The sequence below is a fragment of the Cottoperca gobio genome, chromosome 15 (genome assembly GCF_900634415.1).
Source record: "Cottoperca gobio chromosome 15, fCotGob3.1, whole genome shotgun sequence".
Classification (NCBI taxonomy): Eukaryota; Metazoa; Chordata; class Actinopteri; order Perciformes; family Bovichtidae; genus Cottoperca; species Cottoperca gobio.
Window position 1 is genome coordinate 8970942 of NC_041369.1, and position 19186 is coordinate 8990127.

Here is a 19186-nt window from a genome sequence, read left to right on the forward strand (position 1 = left end):
GTAAAACATTTTTCTTGTGCTTATGTACCAGCAGTATTTTCTGAACATTATTTCCTTGGTTTCACGTCGGACAACTTTAATGCGACACCGCCGATTCTCGTCGTCATTCAACCTGGGTTGTCGAAAACAGGTAGGATGAACAATTTGGCTACATATATCCCATATTTCAGGGAGGTGTGGTTGCTGAGGTGTTTTTGAACAGCTGAATGTTTTAAAAGATGATGATAGATAGCTTACGCCCAGTCTGGGTGAGTGTGTGTAGCTTTAGAGTATAGCTTGTTCCTCATAGTAACTAGCTAGCTTATGTTGCTAACCAGCTCGTCTATCAACAGCTGGAGGCAGGCAGCTGTCAGCGCAGAACAGCATTGTGTTAACTCTACCCAGCTTTGACAGTTCAATTTGCAACACGTTATACGTCAAAAAAGCACGGATTTAAAAACGTCTAAAGTAGTGACAACAGCTATAACTTTATAATTACTTATGTCTCTTGTATTCACCTGCTAAAGGCATTGCAAGGGCAATACATGTCAACAGATATTTAGTAACTAAAGTGGTGTTACGATACTGTCTAGGTGGAATTAAAAGAAAGGGCGAATATTAGAAAAGAGACATTTACTGACAAGGCACACCCCCTAATATTACATTGCAGAGGCGAGGGTGTACAGCAGTGTGTTAAGAGGTCCTCGCCATGGAGCTGGCTCACAGTCTGCTGCTCAATGAAGATGCCTTGGCCCAAATCACTGAAGCAAAGAGGCCTGTCTTCATCTTCGAATGGCTCCGCTTCTTGGATAAAGTGCTTGTGGCAGCAAATAGGGTGACTATCGAGACTTTGACATTGTTTTTCTGAGTGGCTTTCATTACAGGCAGTTTGTGACTTTGTTTTGCGTCTGACTGGCAGGTGGATGTGAAGGAGAAACAGAAGAAACTGGTGGAACAGCTGACGGGACTGATCAGCAGTGCCCCTGGACCACCAACAAGAAAACTGCTGGCCAAAAACCTTGCCACCCTCTACAGCATCGGTGACACCTTCACTGTTTTCCAGACTCTGGATAAATGCAATGAGATAATCAAAAGCAAGGATGACACACCTGCGTACTTGCCTACAAAACTGTAAGATCCCATTTAATCGCAGCAGTGTGTATTGTTATTGGCTATTTTACACATATTCTGCGTTGAGTGTTTCAGGCATATAATGTAGACCCACCTTCAAGGGTATTAGCAGTTAAGCCAAATGTTAATCTGCAGAACGTCATTTTATGTTTTAAAAGGGGGGATTAGGTGTACATGAGCCGAAATTATGTTGCGTTTCTTGCTGATATTAATGGCATCTCACAGCGGTTGAAGCTGCATCAGTGTTGTCCTGCAGGGTTTTATCCATTATTCTGTCATACCGGCTTTTACCACTGTGCTATTCCTGTAGTGTTTCTGTATAGATAATGTGTTTGGAGCTATGGGCTAAAATCTATATCATGGCACAGGGTAATATGCTATTGTTATCAATCGCCAATCAAATAAAAGCCACTTTGAATGTTTTAAAAAGGAGATTTATGTTATGAATGTAAGAATATCTGCACTTAAAGGAAACCCACAGTGTGTATTTCAGTATTGCAGTTCAATTTCAAGATATAAACTATATATACACACTGTATATATGTTTAGTTCTCATCTGATTTTTGCATTGCATTGCTTAAAGCATTTAAAGTGAACTATAATGTATACTTTCATTTTAATGCATACAGTAACCTTTCTTGCAGTGCTGCAGTGGCATGTATTGGAGCTTTTTATGAGAAGATGGGCAGGATGCTGGGAAGCTCCTTTCCAGACACCATTAATAATCTCTTGAAGGCATTAAAAAGTGCAGAGGTATGACTTTCAAGAGTACAATAATAGGAAATGAAATGCAGTTTTCCATTGTCTTAAAGCAAGAAAGTATTTGGTCAAATGTTAAGCTGTAAATATAGGAACAGAAATGGATAACTAAATAGACTTATTATTAAGTAACAGATGCGACATTTATTTAACTTCTCCTGTTTTCACATTTTTTTTGTTGATGTAGTCCCAAGGCAGAGGAGAGATCCTTCTCAGCCTGCAGAAGGTGCTCTGTGGACTGGGAGGAGCTGCAGCTTCATGTCACAGGGATATCTACAAGAATGCACGCTCTCTACTCACAGACAGGTCCATGGCTGTACGCTGTGCAGTTGCAAAGGTTAGTCTCAGAACAATGTCTAACAGAGCTGTGAAAGAATTTCAAATGACACATATCTTTGCTATGTCATTTATGTTGAACAAACTCATGTGTTACGAAAATCTCCTTCTTATTGTGAAATACGATTTTCTGTTTAGAAAACATGACAATTGTGCTGCATATTGTACACGTTGTGTGGCCAGCAGTGGTGGAACAAGTATTCAGATCTTTTACTGAACTAAAAGTATCAATACCGCAGTGTAGAAATACTCTAATGCTTTTGTACTTTTACTTAAGTTACATTTTGAATGCATGAAAACTAAAGTACAAAAAGTAAAAGTACTCATTATGCAGAATCCATTTCACAATCACATACTGTGTATTACTGGATTATAATGATTGATACATTAATGTGTTAATCACTTTAATGTTGCAGCTGGTAAAGATGGGGCTAATTCTAATTACTTTATATACTGCTGGGCAGCTTAATCTATAATAATATATCATCATTTAATAGTTGATTTATATTTTGTATTAATAATTTAAATCTGCAAAGTAGCTAGTAACTAAAGTCATCAAATAAAGGTAGTAAAACGTATGACATTTGCCAAGTATAAAGTAGCATAAAATGGAAATTACAAAAGTACCTCAAAATTGTACTTAAGTACAACACTTGAGTAAATATACTTAGCTAATTTCCACTACTGGTTGCCAGTGTATTACAAAGCTATGTATAGGCATCCATATTGTTTATATGCATCATCCGTATGTCTATAATAAGGTAGATGTACACTACATGCATAATGAAGAGGTTAATAACAGAACTCCATCCTTATGCTTCTGGTCTGATCAGTGCCTGTTGGAGCTGCAGAATGAGGCCGTTTTCATGTGGACCACAGAACTGGAGAACGTGGCCACTTTGTGTTTTAAAGCCTTGGAAGGTTCTAACTATGGCGTTCGGGTCGCAGTGGCCAAACTGCTGGGGACAGTCATGGCTACTGCCCTGATGCCTAAACAAGCATCCGGTAGGTTAAAGTGTTGTGTAGTTTAAATCCGGTTACCTTCATATTAAGTAGACTAGCTAACCATTTGAGTACTTGATGAGCTCAATACCTTTTTCCTCAGTGATGCGTCAGAATGTGAAGCGGGCCACTCTGGAGGAAGTGCTGGAGCTCATGGCCACAGGCTTTCTGCGTGGTGGATCGGGCTTCCTGAAGAGCGGAGGGGAGATGTTGAAAGGGGGAGGCTCTGTGAGCAGGGAGGTGCGGGTGGGCGTCACACAGGTGAGGTGAATTCTCAAACATAAGAACCTGAGCCTGCGTTGTCTGAGTCAACAACTTCACACGTGATCTTTCTCTTCACTTTTCTCCAGGCCTATGTTGTGTTTGTGACTACACTTGGTGGTCAGTGGCTGGAGCGCAACTTTGCCACGTTCCTGTCCCACGTTTTGGACTTAGTGTCTCACCCGCGGGCCACGCAGACGCATGTTGAGGCTGTGTACTCACGCCGCTGTGTTTCCTTCATGCTACGTGCCACCCTGGGGGGCCTACTTGGAGAGAAAGCACAAATAGCAGCCGGCAAAGAAATCTGCCAAGCCATCAGCAAACAAATGAGGGCTGTGGGTAAGGAGGATGGGGGGGAAATATCACGGTTCAGAGCATTACAGAGTAAGTACTCATCCATTATTATCACTTTTAATTCCCCCTTCATTCAGTTTCTTCGATTCTTGCATGGTTTGCGCTTGTGTTGTCTACAGAGATTGTTTTTCTTTTCTGTCTTTTGTTGTGTGCGGAGATGGCTTTCCCTATTTCTGCTTTCCTTCTTGCTTTCTGCCTTTTTGTTTCTTTGGGCTCACTCTCCTCTTTCTTTACTTTTCTTTTTAACCACAAGCAGCATTATAATGACAGTAACATTATCAATTGCCAGCTCAGCATCTGAGTTACTCATGCTTGCATTGTTGCATAGCCTCCATGGGCTGTTTGCCATTCTGTTATTGCATTACAATCCCTAAGGAGCATGACATAACTCTTTCTGACTGTCGACATCTGGCTTACACCAGCAGAAAAAACTGCATGTGCCTCTAAATTCACAGACACATAGTAGGAACAAGCCATTTCTCCCCACAGCAACAAGACAACATATTTGCAAGTTTGTCCATCAAGTTTTATTGATTTCAGTTTGTCCAAATTTCAATTTTTTTTTCTGTATAACAACACATCAATCATTTTTACAATCACCTTTATCTCATTTAAAAAGGATGATTCTTACTCTGATTTGCTTTGCAACCTTTAAACTGATGTTAACTATGTCAAACGTACATTCTCTTGTTCATATTGATGTTAAACTTTGACAAAGATGTTGAATGTCGGTTTCTCTTGAGACGTGGTCCTGGGCTCTTCACTATACTTGCTGCTTGTATCTTTTCCAACCAGCTGGATCTGTGAGACTTCTTGAAATAGACCTTGTGAAATTTCTATGTGAAAAATGTTTCCTTCCTTAAGATATGATGGTAGTGGGGCATCCTAGTGTATGTTCCCTGCTTTATTCTATAGCTGGTTCCCAGTATCCTGAATTGTATGGAATAACATGACCGCCACAGCTTTTAATCTCTTCCTAAAGTCATTTAATTCCTTTCCCTTTCATGTGATCTGTCTTGACTGATGCCTATATAGAAGCTCTGAGGATTTAAATTCTTCATAATCGAATCAGTCATTCTAATAATTCTGATTTTACTGTTTTTCTTGTGTCACTTTTATCCATTATTACAGCGATAACCAACTGTTTGTACCTTTTTTTGTTTGAAAGAAACCCCTCAGATATCTGTGTTTGTGGCATATAGCAGCCTGCTCCTCAGATTCATAATGTGTGACAGCAATACACAGACTAATGTGGCCAGCCAGTTATGTTATTACAATGTAGTTTTGTATTTATCAGAGGATTATAATTAACTTTGTAAATAGGACACAATGTGCCTTGTTTTTAAGAAAAATATCAATCCAAGTTACAATTCAGTGCAGGTCACCTTATTCATCAGTGCTGCACACATTCTTAATTAGTAACATATTATATTTTTTAAGGATCTTTGATATTGTTCAACTTGAACATTTCTTGCTTTTTGTACTGACAAACTCTTCTTGTTTGTTTCTCTTTTTCTGCCGCATGTTTTTCCAGAGGCTGTTGTGAATGACATCAGTGGAGAGAACAAGGCTGGGGCAGCTGATGTGTCAGCCAGTCAGCATGTCATGGTGTGTGCGCTCAAAGAGCTGGGCAGTCTGGTTCACAGCTTGAGTGCCACATCTTCACCACTCATCCAGGAGCCTTCTATAGGTGAGACACACACATATTAAATAGGACATTCGTCTCAGTGCTCTTAAGTAAACACAAGCCTGGAGTATATATATGATGATACTGCTAACTGGAGTGAAAGTGTGCTAACTTAGCTAACTTGTATTACATTGGCCAGCCTCTTCTGTAACTTTGGTAATGTGTTTTTAACATTTCACCATCTATTAAACAGAATATTAGCTGCTAACAGCTATGTAAATGTCAATCATTGACTTATTTTACTGACTGAAGTACATACAAATGCTCACTGTACATGAAAATGTTGCATTACTCTTAAAGGAATGAAATACGTTGGAATCTCCAGTCAGAGGGAATTAATTAATACCGGATTCATTCACAACTTATTCCATGTCCTCTTCCCCAGGACTCCTTGAAACTGTAACCTCAGTGCTGCTGCACCCGAGCATGGCAGCTCGTTTGGCTGCTGCGTGGTGCTTGCGCTGTGTTGCCGTGGCGCTGCCCTATCAGCTGACCCCGCTGCTGGACCGCTGTGCAGAGAGAATCAACAACCTAAAGAGTTCACCTGAGGCTGTGAGCGGCTACAGCCTTGCGATGGCTGCCCTGCTGGGAGGCGTACACCAGTGTCCGCTGGGTATCCCCCACTCCAAGGGCAAGGTGTGTAGCCCCAGAATGTAATCGTATCGGCTCCTTCTCTTGTAGAACTGTCATTTGGGTCTTTCTACTCATTTTAGCCCTGATTGACCTTCTGTACCAGCCTCATTGATTGCCCTGTATATTTTAAGATTGTGTCCTTTTCATGTAGTTGGTGGTGAGTATAGCTGAAGACCTCCTAAGGACAGCTGCTCAGAACAGTCGACTGTCCCTGCAGCGCACACAGGCTGGATGGCTGCTGCTGGGTGCCCTCATGACTCTCGGTGAGCCTCCCAGACACACCTCTCTTATCTCTTGGCTCTGATTCATCGCCTCCCTCTCTCTCGCTGATAACATTTCCTCAACATTGTCTTTGTGCCTAGGTCCCTCCCTCGTGCGCTATCACCTTCCCAAGATGCTGCTGCTGTGGAGGAACGTGTTTCCTCGCTCCCAGAAGGAGCTGGAGGCAGAAAAGGCTAGAGGAGACTCCTTCACCTGGCAGGTCACCCTGGAGGGCCGAGCTGGAGCACTGTGTGGTAAAGAAACACACACCGCCCCGTATACCTGCACAGGCTCTGTAATCTTAGCACAAAGACACAATTCTGATCAACACGCCTGTTCCTCTCTTCTGTAGCCATGCGTAGCTTTGTGGCCCACTGTCCCGAGCTGCTTACAGAAGATGTGATCCGGAGACTGATGACTCCCATTGAATGTGCCATGACCATGATGTCTCAGTGAGTGCGACGCAGTTCATTCGATTCAATTCCATTCCATTTTTGTTATGAGTTATAACCAGTTCCTGCATTGCTTTCATTGTTTCCGGAAGATATATCTCATGATTGTAATGTTTCGTCAGCGTTCCTGCCATCATTAAGGTCCATGGTGCTCACCTGAAAGCAAGTGCAGCGATGGTGAGGCTCCGCTTGTACGACATCCTGGCTCTATTGCCTCCCAAGACCTACGAAGGTAACGCAGTCACTTCTGCATTTTCATTAAGAACATTCTTGGATGGTGTTTTTAAACACAGTATTCTTCTTGTGTAGGCAGCTTCAACGCCCTCCTGAGGGAGCTGGTGGCAGAGTTCACTTTGACTGACAACTCGGCCAACACCACCACCTCCTTGCTGCGCTCTCTCTGTCACTATGACGACAGTGTGCTCATGGGTTCCTGGCTACAGGAGACTGACCACAAGTGCATAGAGGATCAGGTGAGTAAAATCATCAATGACATGATGAATCCAAAATATAATGCATATTCTGAGAATATATGTAGATGGTTGGTTTGGATTGTCATTCATTTTGTAACTTGGTTATCAATAACTATCTATACTTAACATTGTTATCTGGTGGTCACTGTTGATACTACTGTGTGATCGTTCCTAAATAGCTGCAGCCCAACAGTGCGTCTGGCAGCGGAGCTCTGGAACATGATCCCTCATCCATCTACCTGCGTGTTCCTGTAGGCGAGGCCATCCCAGGGCCTCTCCCTTTGGGTGTGTCCGTCATCGACGCTTCAGTGGCTCTGTTTGGTGTGGTTTTCCCTCATGTCTCCTTCAAACACAGGTGAGGAGTTTAGTTGTTGCTGTGGAGATATGGATATACTTGCAACATTTTGCATCTTATCTTTTTGTGATATGTTTGCCTTCTTGTTGGTTTGGTTTTATATCTATGCTCACTGTTACAGAGCTCCTTGTGGCATGCTTGTTTGTAATAATTTCTATATTATTCAGGCTGCAGATGCTGGACCACTTTGCCGAGTGCATAAAGCAAGCTAAAGGAGTTCGCCAACAGGCTGTCCAACTTAACATCTTTACTGCAGTGCTAAGTGCCCTTAAGGTGAGAGAACATGCTTGATATCCTCTTAAGACAGGAATATCATGTTTCATTATTAAGGTAAGGAGAAATAATGTATCTCCTTCGTCCTTCCTGACTGAAGGGTTTGGCTGAGAACAAGAGTACTCTGGGTCCTGAGGAGGTGCGTAAATCGGCTCTGGCCCTCGTAATGGGAGCATTGGACAATCCCAACCCCATCCTGCGCTGTGCTGCTGGAGAGGCCCTGGGCAGGATGGCTCAGGTGGTGGGAGAGGCTACCTTCATCGCCAGAATGGCACAGACCAGCTTTGATAAGTAAGAATTTCTTTAGTCTCTCTATTTAGTTATTTGTCCTGTTAAGAGCAATGGAAAACACATCACCATTGTAATCAGTTACAAAGAAAGTTTTTTCACATTTTATTGTAGGTTAAAGATGTTTTCATAAAGATAAAAGTATCAGTCTTTGGTCAATCCTTGGCTTTCATCGTCTCTATCGTCTCTCCTCTATTCCCAGACTGAAGTCTGCCCGTGATGTAGTATCAAGGACAGGCCATTCACTGGCTCTCGGCTGTCTGCATCGATATGTTGGAGGAATTGGCTCAGGCCAGCACTTAAAGACCAGTGTCAGCATCCTATTGGCTCTGGCCCAGGATGGCTCCTCTCATGAGGTCCAGGTACAGTGAATCGATAAGATTGGATTTGAAAATTCACACACAAAGCAAATATCTTTTTTTCCTGTAGTTTTTTCCATCTGAACTGGATTATAATTTGTTTTTTTCCTATCTAACTTTGTTTCATTTTTCACTTGTGCTTTACACATTACTAATTTGGTTATCCTCTTTTTTATTAGACATGGGCTCTGCACTCTCTGGCTCTGATTGTGGATTCCAGTGGTCCCATGTACAGAGGCTACGTGGAGCCCACGCTGTCCCTGGTACTCACCCTGCTCCTCACTGTGCCCCCGTCTCACACAGAGGTGCACCAGTGTTTGGGCCGCTGCCTTGGAGCTCTCATCACCACTGTGGGACCAGAATTACAGGGTAACTGCGGCAGAAGAAAAATCCCAAACCTCCTTGTATAACCGTGACCCTCTCATTTGACTCGCCATGTAAATGTGATTTATCCTTTTCCGGGCCAGCAGGTGGCAGTGTAATCACACTACAGGCCACTAGACTAGACATGCTGTGTATCTAACGACTAAAAATGCTATTCCTAATCTGTGTCATTGGGTTTGCTAGGAAATGGTGCCACGATCTCCACCATCCGCTCATCCTGCCTGGTTGGTTGTGCCATAATGCAGGACCACTCCGATTCCCTCGTGCAGGCAGCTGCCATCTCCTGTTTGCAGCAGCTGCACATGTTTGCTCCACGCCATGTCAACCTGTCCAGCCTGGTGCCTTGTCTCTGTGTAAGACATAATGAGACATATTGGGTTACCAACTGTAGTAGATATAGTTTGTTTTGATCTTAATAATGAGTTCTTACTGTACTGTGGGATCCCTGCAGGTGCACCTATGCAGCTCTCACCTGTTGCTGCGCCGTGCTGCCGTGGCCTGCCTGAGACAGCTCGCTCAGAGAGAGGCTGCAGAGGTCTGTGAGTATGCCATGAGCCTGGCAAAGAGAGCGGGAGACCACAATACAATCCGTGAGTACAAATCGTGAAACTGACATGAGCATTCTGTTTAGTTACCTCAGTGTGACACTGTGGGGTGAACTCACAAAAGGATTGTGCGACTGTTGCAGCTGCTACGCCTGCACAAATAAGACTAAATGAAACCGTGTAATTATCATAGCGCTGCCAAGCAAATAAGCGTCTTGGTGCTCCTGTGCTATTTGCACATATTTAAATGAGATAATATGAACCTCATTGCAAAATCACTCCAATTCACAAAGATCAGACTTTATTGGCACGTTAACGCTGTAATATCATTAGAGCAATGTCCTTTGTGAATCAGACCTTGAGACCGGGCAGTTCACAGTTGCAAGTGATGCCTAAGTCATGATGCTATGAGCCTGTGACTTTTACTGTGTTGACTTTGTCCCTGGTTTAGATCTGAAAATCACGGAGACCGGTCTGGAGGGCGTTCTGTTTGGAATGCTTGATCGGGAGACGGACAGGAAGTTGTGTTCTGATATCCATGATACACTGGGCCACATGCTGTCGTCGCTCGCTGTGGAAAAACTTTCTCATTGGCTGAAACTCTGTAAAGATGTGCTGGCAGCCACCACAGGTAAATCTTCTAATCAAAGAAATATGAAAAATTACTAATTCTGTCTCCAAGAAAGAATTAAGGCTGAAACAGAGAACAAAGTAAGCATCACACAGCAATCAAGTCTGGTTCATTCTACAGCCTTCAGTTTCTTTCTTCAGTTTAAATGTTTTCCGAGCTTTACGGGCCAACGGCAGCAAAGGATAGTAATACATTCATTCAAAGTATCAGTCATTCATTTTCTAGTAAAGCATTAACCAGCACAAATAAGTAAGTTAGCAATACTTCACATGGTTGACTAAATCTTCTCCTTTTAACTCCTTGTTTCATAAATGTGTCCTTCTCCTCTTTCAGATGTAGGAGGACCTGTTGTATTCGAGGTGGAAAAGGATGAGGAAGACTCGGAGAAAAAAGACGAGATGGACGATGACAGCATGTTCACAGGCCTGGGCGAAGATGACAAGTCCAAGCCCTCTGTGGCGCCGCGCTGGGTGACGCGGGTATTTGCCGCGGACTGCTTGTGCCGCATCATTCTGCTGTGTGAGAATGACAAAGCGCACTTTGACCTGGCAGCTGCCCGCTCTGCACAAGCCAAGAACCCCAAAGGTATTATTCACCATGCTGCCAGAACAGAGCAGCTCAGAGTTCACTTCAAGGATTTGTGATGGATTTATGCCACCTGTGATCTGTGTCTGGGCTTCAAATTGATTTTCTAAAATCACATACAAATATTAAAATAGTAACTAGTAAAAAGTATTTTCAACTATCCAATAGTCCAGCTGGCTGTTTAGTACAGGCTATGTGAAGATGGAACAAAGCTAGAGATACGTGAGTAGAAGTGGGAGGGATTTGTTTTTCCTGTGACGGACAGAGGAGCCAGTATTTATATAAGCTCCTCCGAAATAAGGCGACATTCTACAGACCAGACAGTAATGGCACAGTGTAGTGATTTTTGGCAGCTCTGGAAGCAGCAGCTACAGTAAGCCAAATTTGGTGACGGTGTCTGTTTGTTCAACTAATCCCTTGAAACGTGCACTTCAACTCAATTAAATAGCCTCAAGGTCAATATCTGGATTTTTTGAGTCGACCTCTAAAACTCAGATTTGTTGTTGAGACCTTGGAGGAATTGTACTTTCTAGCTGATGTGTAACCGATCATCAAAGGATTACAAAAGCACTTAGAAGTTCTGTTTTCTGCTCACTGAGGTCACATTCCTTACAATGATAATGTGTTTCTGTTCCTCACACAATCCTTGTTGTTCCATCCAGGAGATCAGTTGGTGCTCCATTTGTCTGACCTCATCCGCATGGCCTTCATGGCGGCAACAGACCACAGTAACCAGCTGAGGATGGCCGGCCTGCAGGCCCTGGAGGACATCATTAAAAAGTTTGCCTCCGTACCAGAGCCCGAGTTCCCAGGCCACGTTATCCTGGAACAATACCAGGCCAATGTAAGTCAGAAGTACATCGGATTGCATTATGCTGCAAAAGTCCCAAAATTAATAGCAACACAGCAAATGCAAAACAAATTGAAGATGTGAAACATTGTACCAATCATGTGTGCCTTTAGGTCGGAGCTGCCCTCAGACCTGCATTTTCACCTGATACACCGTCTGACATAACAGCCAAGGCATGCCAGGTAAGACCCCCTGCTTTGTTAACGAACATTTAGAAGCTATATTAGTTATATACAGTTTCAATTCATAGCCCTTTTTGAGGTCTGCAGTAGAGCTGCAACTATTATATAATCCATAAATTGATTGACAGAAACATAATCGCCAACTATTATACTATATAAACTGAATGTCTTTGGGTTTTGGTGTAACAGAACAAGACATTTAAAGACACACCGTGGACATTTTTCACTATGTTCTGACATTTTATAGACCAAACAACTAATCGATTAATCTAGAAAATAATCTGCCAATTAATCGATATCGTAGCCCTACACCACAGAAACATAACTGTTCTTTGACACCCCCAGCCATTTAATGCCATGTATGATGGCTAATCAACTTTGAACGCTCTGTTATGAAATGCAGGTTTTACATTTTTCTCGTTAGTAGTTGTAAGGCTGTGGGTGTTGTAAGGGATCAATTTGTTTTACCACTTATTACCTTGACCCCTCTGTGACTACAGGTGTGTAGTACGTGGATTGGTAGCGGCGTAGTCAGTGACCTCAATGACCTACGGCGAGTACACAACCTGCTTGTGTCGTCGCTGGACAAGGTGCAGGCGGGGAAGGGCTCATCCAGTCAGCTGTACAGTGAGAGTGCCACCACAATGGAGAAGCTGGCCGTGCTCAAAGCATGGGCTGAGGTGATACTGAAGACCCCTCAGACGGTCCCGTATTTGTTATACTGCAAATGATGTACATGATAAAGCTGACGATGCACACTGGCTTTCTTTCTCAGGTGTACGTGGTGTCGATGAACATCAAGAAAGAGGCCGAGTCCAAGCCAGCTAAACCAGTCCGGTGTGGAGACGACGACGACGACGACGAGGATATGGGCGCAGACGTGCTTCCTCCTGACAGCCTCATCACTTTGGTGCAGCCAGAGCTGCCGTCACTGAGCCGCCTGTGGCTGGCCATGCTGCGAGACTACGCTCTGCTCACTCTGCCTGCTGAGTTTTCCAGTCAGCTGCCCCCTGACGGTACAAGACAGATTCTTGCTTCATGGTGGCGTGCACACAACAGTGTAGATTTGCAGTGTTTCTAATAGTACATGGATATTTAGCCCACTTTAAGAACTACATTTTGAGTTCTTTGCTCGAGTTTTGGTCCCATGAAAGTTGTGATTTTATTCTCCTGAGAGCAACTCCAGACCTAACCAAAAACAAAATCCTTCAATATCTTTTGGACAGTTTCTGATGAAATTTCAACAAAAACATCTTAATCTGCTTTCACATGATCAGCGGTGAAACCGCTCTGCTGCTGTTTTTTCTAAAGAGAGAGCAGTGCCGCCCGACTAGGGCGGAAGCGCTAACCTTGGAGTCGCGCACCGTTCAAAATTGCCAAAAGCGCTGCACTCAAAGTTCAAATTATTTAAACTTTGACCTCGATTTGCGCTGACCTTTCAAATCGCAACCAATGAGATAACAGCTTTATGAAGCGTCACAGGGAGGTAGCCATAGAAACGAAACTAAAACTAGCTGCCCTTAGCGCAGAGAACATTTCCTATCATGTGAAGGCAGCTTTACTATCGTACTGTCAGATGAAATGTTCCAGCACATTGCTGTACCTGTCATGGGGCACTTGTTCTTAAATTAGACCTACTTTTCAGGAGCTTATACGTATATGAATGTCTGTGTGTCTACTTTTCACAATTCAAATCACATTTCAAAGTAATATTGTCCAAGCAAGTTTGTTCTCATCATTGTGTGTCTGTGTTCAGGTGGAGCGTTTTACACTCCAGAGACTATAGACACAGCAAGAATCCACTATCGCAGTTCGTGGGCCCCCGTCCTGCATGCTGTGGCCCTGTGGCTGAGCAGCACTGAGTTTGGAGCTGGTGAAGAGAAAGAAGAGGTCCCCTCAGCTCTCTCCAGAGCTCCTGCAATCACTCAAGCAGCCTCCTGCACCGTAAAGCCCTTTGAGGAATCGGTCAAAGACAGGATGCATCTTATGTTGGGTAAAGAGACGCACATCATTTGTTATGTCTGTACGTCCCATTCTCGTGAACGTGATATCTCTAGAACGCCTTGAGAAAACTTCTTCAAATTTGGCGCAGGCGTCAACTTGGACTCAAGGATTAACTGATTAGAATTTGGTGGAAAAAGGTCACAAAACACATTTTTTGGCCATAACTCAATAATTCATACGCTAATTATGCAATTTCACACAAATGTCAAATAGGATAAAATGATGAGGTGAGGACATTTTGGACAGACATGGATGTCAAGTGGAACTTGAATGGTTAGCAGAGGCATACAACCACAAGGTGGTAAATCTAGTTGTTTCTCTCTTTGTACCTCACGGGAACTCAATAAATACTTTTTCATAGCCACTGCTTTTTGTTAACCCACCTCGCATGTTCCCACAGTGAAAGGGGCGGCGTTGGATGGAAAAAGACAATAGCATCACACACCCTAAGTGCATTTCTGTGTTCTGTCTCTCAGGTGTCAGTATAGAGTTTCTTTGCTTCCCCCGGCCCGAGGAGCCCATTGAACATGTGATGTCCTGCCTGCACGCCCTATTCACTCTGCTAGAATCTCCATGTGCTAAGATCCATATCGCAGAGGACCAGGTAAAGTCACAAGTCACAGCGCAGAAAGGACTTATGTAAAGAAGAGAGACATGGTGGAAGATTTGTACCACTCTCCTAGAATTTGAAATTTGTTTAAAAATGTATTCTGAATTACACATTCAGTGAAACAGACTTTGTAATTGCTTATTTGTATTTTTGGAGCTGTTTTTCATTTTTGCTCTGCATCAATTTGCAATTCAAAAGCAACATTACTGTCATATGTTAACAGAAATTCAAGCACTGTATAAACCAAAAATACCAATTCAACTAACAAAGCTCTTGTTCCGGTGGGTGGCTTTGATGATTTCATATGTACTTATACAAAGTATCAAATAGAAAACAGGATTTCATGCATGGCCTCTGTTAATTACACTTTGCAGCAGTTATTTCTTTGGTCTAGTTCCAAGTGATATATTTACCAGTGACTGATCACCACCTCAGTGAAAATATCTGGTGAATACCACAGGGTCACGTGATATTTACTGACTTTACGAGGTGACAAGGATCGTTCCAATGCTCTATTAAACAATTGACTGCCACACAATGGATAATGAGATTCTGAGGGCTTCAAAGAATCCTTTTAAATTCAGAAAGAAAGCAGGTTGTATTTCTTGGCTACATTTGGTGGAGCCTTTGAAATGGGACATGTCTTTGTCGGCCCTATGATATATTGGGTCTAAAAGTGTGGACTTCAGAGGATCCAGCCCCTTAAATTAGGTAACGACATGTGTCTCTGCTGCTGCTCCAAAGTCATTACAGTCTCTTGTCACGGACTAGAAACGCACACTGTTTGTGTGCATGGGAGAGGTGATATAATTCACGCTTTTAGCCTATTTTATTTGGTTAGCAAAAGAAAAGTATATGAATTTCTATTAACATGCCGCATTATTGTTATTTGAATATGTTTTTATTGGGATTGAAACTAAATTTAGAAAAACTGCTTGTGGGTCGTTTGGCAGAGAGCCAGAAGAGTGTGCCGTGTCGGGCAATCTGAATATCAGTGTTCACGTTCTCAGTGTTTCGCAGGGACATTACTGTAAATATTTTTTCTGTTGTAGCTGTTGGCAGTGGAGCTCCTGAATGTGCTCCACCGACTGCTGTTGACCCGGGATCCTCCCGCTGTACAGCTCCAGGTCACTGCTGTCGTACAGGAGACCATCAGAGCCGCACAGGACCATCTGCAGCGACAGAAGGCCAGCAAGGGTCAGGAACTAACACATTTTACATCACATTACACTTACACACTGGTATAGTCTGTTATATTCATAGTAAGTAGTACTGTTTGAGTGATCTTGGTCATTATTTTATTTTGCTCAGGCAAAGAGGACGAAGGCGAGAAAGACTCTCAGCCCAGCCTCGGGGAAGGAGCAGACACAGGGGAGCTCGTCCCCGGCAAGTCTCTGGTGTTTGCAGCCATGGAGCTGCTCGTGTTCGTCCTCGTCCGCCACTTACCGCAGCTCAATGCACGTGTGAAGGAATCACCCAGCCACTCAGTGTCAGTGCCACTCAGACCTCAGCGACTACCCGAAGAAAGCGCCCGCCTGGTGGCAAACACAGTTTCCATCCTGGCAGAACTGCCCTCGCTCTGCTCTTCTGCTGGTGAGGCCTGAAGCAAACTGCAAAAACACACACACACACAAAAGACACATACAGAAGCAAATCGGCACAATCACGGTACACATTGATAGCAGGTTTCTTTTCCAGCTTGGATGTTTTATTTAAAATATCAGCCTGCTTGGCCTGCATTGTTCAGGTTTGTGTATGCTAATGGTAAATTAAACTTGTAAACTCAGAGTGACAACGTTTCTGCTGTGGTGTCTTTGTGCCTTTCAATGATCATATGGCATTATAAGATGCTGTATGCAATTGTGTGAGATTAAGAGTAAGTATGAATATTATTACCTTAGCAATGTGGCGTTCACTAAGAAATGATAGCCCATTTCTCAAAGTTTCTTTTTCGCCTCCACAGGGAGCATGACCATCCTCCCCACTGTGCTCTTCCTAATCACGGGGGTGCTGAGGGAAACTGCCGTTAAGACTGCTGACAACTCTGTGCCTGTGACTGTGTCAGCGGCCCTGCAGGCCATCAAGACCATCATCACCTCCCCACTGGCCCGGGTGGAGAGCATGCAGACACAGTGGACCGGCCTTGTGAGAAGCAGCCTGGCGTCTGTACTCGAACACTCACAGCCAGGTAATCAAATATACACACTCGTTTGATCATGACCTATCTGCGGAGGGGGCAAGAAAGAAGCATGCCATCGTTATTGATTGACAGTATGCATGTTTGTTTGTGTATTTCTGTAGATAAGTCCAGGCCTGACATGGATGAGGTCAGCATGTTGACAGCGATCACACTCTTCCTGCTGTCTGCCAGCAATGAACTTGTAGGAGTAACCGTCCTGCAGAAGGGCTGCATGGACTGCTTCCGAAATGCCCTCAACTCTAGTGATCCCTGGGTAAGCACCATACAATCACAGCTGAAGTATGAGAAGCTCAGCCTGGACACATTTTGAATGCCTGATCAAAATGTGTCTTCTAGATGTGTGTGGCCATGTTAAAGTGAGGGATTTCATTATTTTTGCCACAGGTTCAGGCACGGTGTTACCAGCTGCTGTTGTCAGTGTTTCAGCACTCCAGCCGTGCACTGTCTACGCCGTACATCCACGCTCTGGCTCCACTCATGGTGGAGAAGCTGAAGGCAGTGGAGCGCAGTCGGCCGGGGACTGCTGCCGAGCTGCAGGCTGTGCAGGAAGGCATCAGGGTCCTAGAGAATCTGGTCGGCATGGGTGAAGAGCAGAACCGTAAGTATGGCTCCGCTAAATGCACCACTGAAGAACCGTATTTGTTCCATTACAGTGTTTAGCTGCATTAAAGTAGGTCTCTTAAAGTATTATAGTAGTATCAGTGCCTTTGGATGTGTGCTGTCAAAGAGCAGAGCAATAGTGCATTAAATGCTAAATTTAAACTCCCTGCACCGGTTTACTGTCAATTGTACTATTGATTTCAACATTATCCTATATCATATATTCTTTATTATTCATTCAAATTGTAAATAGTGTATTTTGTCTTCTCAATTATCTCCTTATTGCTTCTTCTTGGTTTGTTTCCTTAGTAACGCAAACTGCACTGCAGAAAAATGCTATAACAATTTGATTGATTTAATATTTGTGTTATATTAAACTATGGTGTATTGTAGTTTTTTGTTTGGTGTTCAAACTGTTTATATTTGAGATGCAGTTTGTGCTTTGCATCACATATTAACTACAGATTATTTTCATAAATAAAATGTCAGGAAACAGTAGATAGATCTGTTGTATCATATCGGTTGGTGAAAGTGACACCAGTTGGGAATTTGGCTTGAAGAGTTTATTTTCTGTCAATCATCTACATTCTATAACCTAATAATAGTTCTAGTTCATCCAATGCATGTGTCAGTTTATGCCAATGAGTATTGAGTTTGAATTGTGGCCTCACTTCGATTTGTGTTCAGTGCAATTAGTTCTGTTGAACTAATTAGTTTTTGCTGTTAGTGATTTCCTTTTTTTAATGTCTCATTGTTATGTGTTTGATAGGGGTGCAGTTGCTGGCTCTTCTTGTACCAACACTCGTCTCCTACCTTTTGGATGAAAATGCCATCTCCTCTGCGCCCCAAGTATCAAGAGGCTTGCATGAATTTGCCCTTCAGAACTTAATGCGGATTGGCCCCCTCTATCCAGCTGCCTTCAAGACAGTAATTGGTGCAGCACCTGAGCTTAAAATCCGTTTGGAATCTGCTATAAGGGCCAACCAGGCCAGCAGCAGAGCCAAAGCTGCAGCCAGGCTAGCTCAGCCGACTGTGCAGGCTGCACCAACCATCAAACTCAAGACTAACTTCTTCTGAACTCCCCAAAATGCACTGTATACTCTCAGCCTAAATTAATGTTGTCTTTTGGGATTTTTGAGTATCACATGTCATGTCTGTATCAACTACAGTTTCTTAAGTGTATTTATTTATTCTACATCTCTTATTTGTTTTTGATGGAGGAGACCTCTTCTTAACGCCAAGAAGGAAAATATGTAAATATAATTAAAGCATTTGAATGTTCACTTAAAACAAAAAGCTCACTTTAAAATCTGTAGGAATTTTTGATTGTGTGAATGTATCATTTCTGCACATTTCTAAAGGGACGCAATTATTATTATTATTTTTAATAATTTTTTCCTGATCTTGTTCTTTCTGTCTAGTAATCATCCCTCACTATCCAAAAGTTGATGTGTACTGTGCCATTTTTGCTGTGATTTTGCGTCACCATAAGCGTGGCTTTAATTATTTTCTTTTTGATTCCAATCATGCATGTTCGTTTAATGGAGCTGGTTTAGAATATGACCTTAGGATTTGCTGATTATTACTGATGGATGTTTTCTTTTTCTTCTGTTTGAAAAGGTGTTTTTTCTCTTAAATTATGTTGTAAACATTCCTGCTACATGTTCTTAAACATAACTTAGAAATTGCTTTTGATCCTTATTTTGACCTCAGAATGAGATTTTATTAGAGCCCTTTAAATATTAAATGCAAACTGTTTTGGGCAGAAATGGTTATTCTGACAATGGGGACAATGGGGTGATGCTACATAATTTAACATATGTGCTGCATATCATACATACTGTTGTATTGCTTCTAACTTTTGTGGTCTATGTGTAATACCTACATGAATGGGTGAGCACCAGTTACCATCATAAATTGGCAGATTTGTTGAAATTGTCCTGTTACATTCCACCCCCATTTTTTTGAAATGTGAATAAAGTTGCTTTTGAA

General features: G+C 42.8%; 1 protein-coding gene across 2 annotated transcripts; it reads left to right on the forward strand.

Annotated features, from left to right (window-relative positions):
- Positions 1 to 64: 64 nt before the first annotated feature.
- On the forward strand, positions 65 to 18978 carry heatr5b (HEAT repeat containing 5B). 2 transcript variants are annotated; one of them, XM_029450045.1, is made up of 36 exons: positions 65 to 130; positions 650 to 814; positions 899 to 1110; positions 1755 to 1863; positions 2057 to 2206; positions 3039 to 3210; positions 3311 to 3468; positions 3558 to 3852; positions 5357 to 5512; positions 5895 to 6145; positions 6294 to 6405; positions 6505 to 6657; positions 6756 to 6855; positions 6978 to 7087; positions 7165 to 7328; positions 7508 to 7683; positions 7851 to 7956; positions 8057 to 8247; positions 8447 to 8606; positions 8783 to 8972; positions 9171 to 9340; positions 9439 to 9577; positions 9984 to 10163; positions 10497 to 10748; positions 11411 to 11592; positions 11712 to 11780; positions 12281 to 12460; positions 12556 to 12796; positions 13537 to 13773; positions 14261 to 14388; positions 15447 to 15591; positions 15706 to 15987; positions 16358 to 16582; positions 16696 to 16847; positions 16979 to 17192; positions 17964 to 18978. In XM_029450045.1, exons 2-36 carry the CDS (start codon positions 689 to 691, stop codon positions 18269 to 18271), a joined length of 6195 nt encoding a protein of 2064 aa, XP_029305905.1. In that variant the 5' UTR covers positions 65 to 130; positions 650 to 688; the 3' UTR covers positions 18272 to 18978. The 2 variants fall into 2 exon arrangements, with proteins under 2 accessions (XP_029305905.1, XP_029305906.1); XM_029450046.1 differs by having other exon boundaries at positions 3558 to 3807.
- Positions 18979 to 19186: the final 208 nt, after the last annotated feature.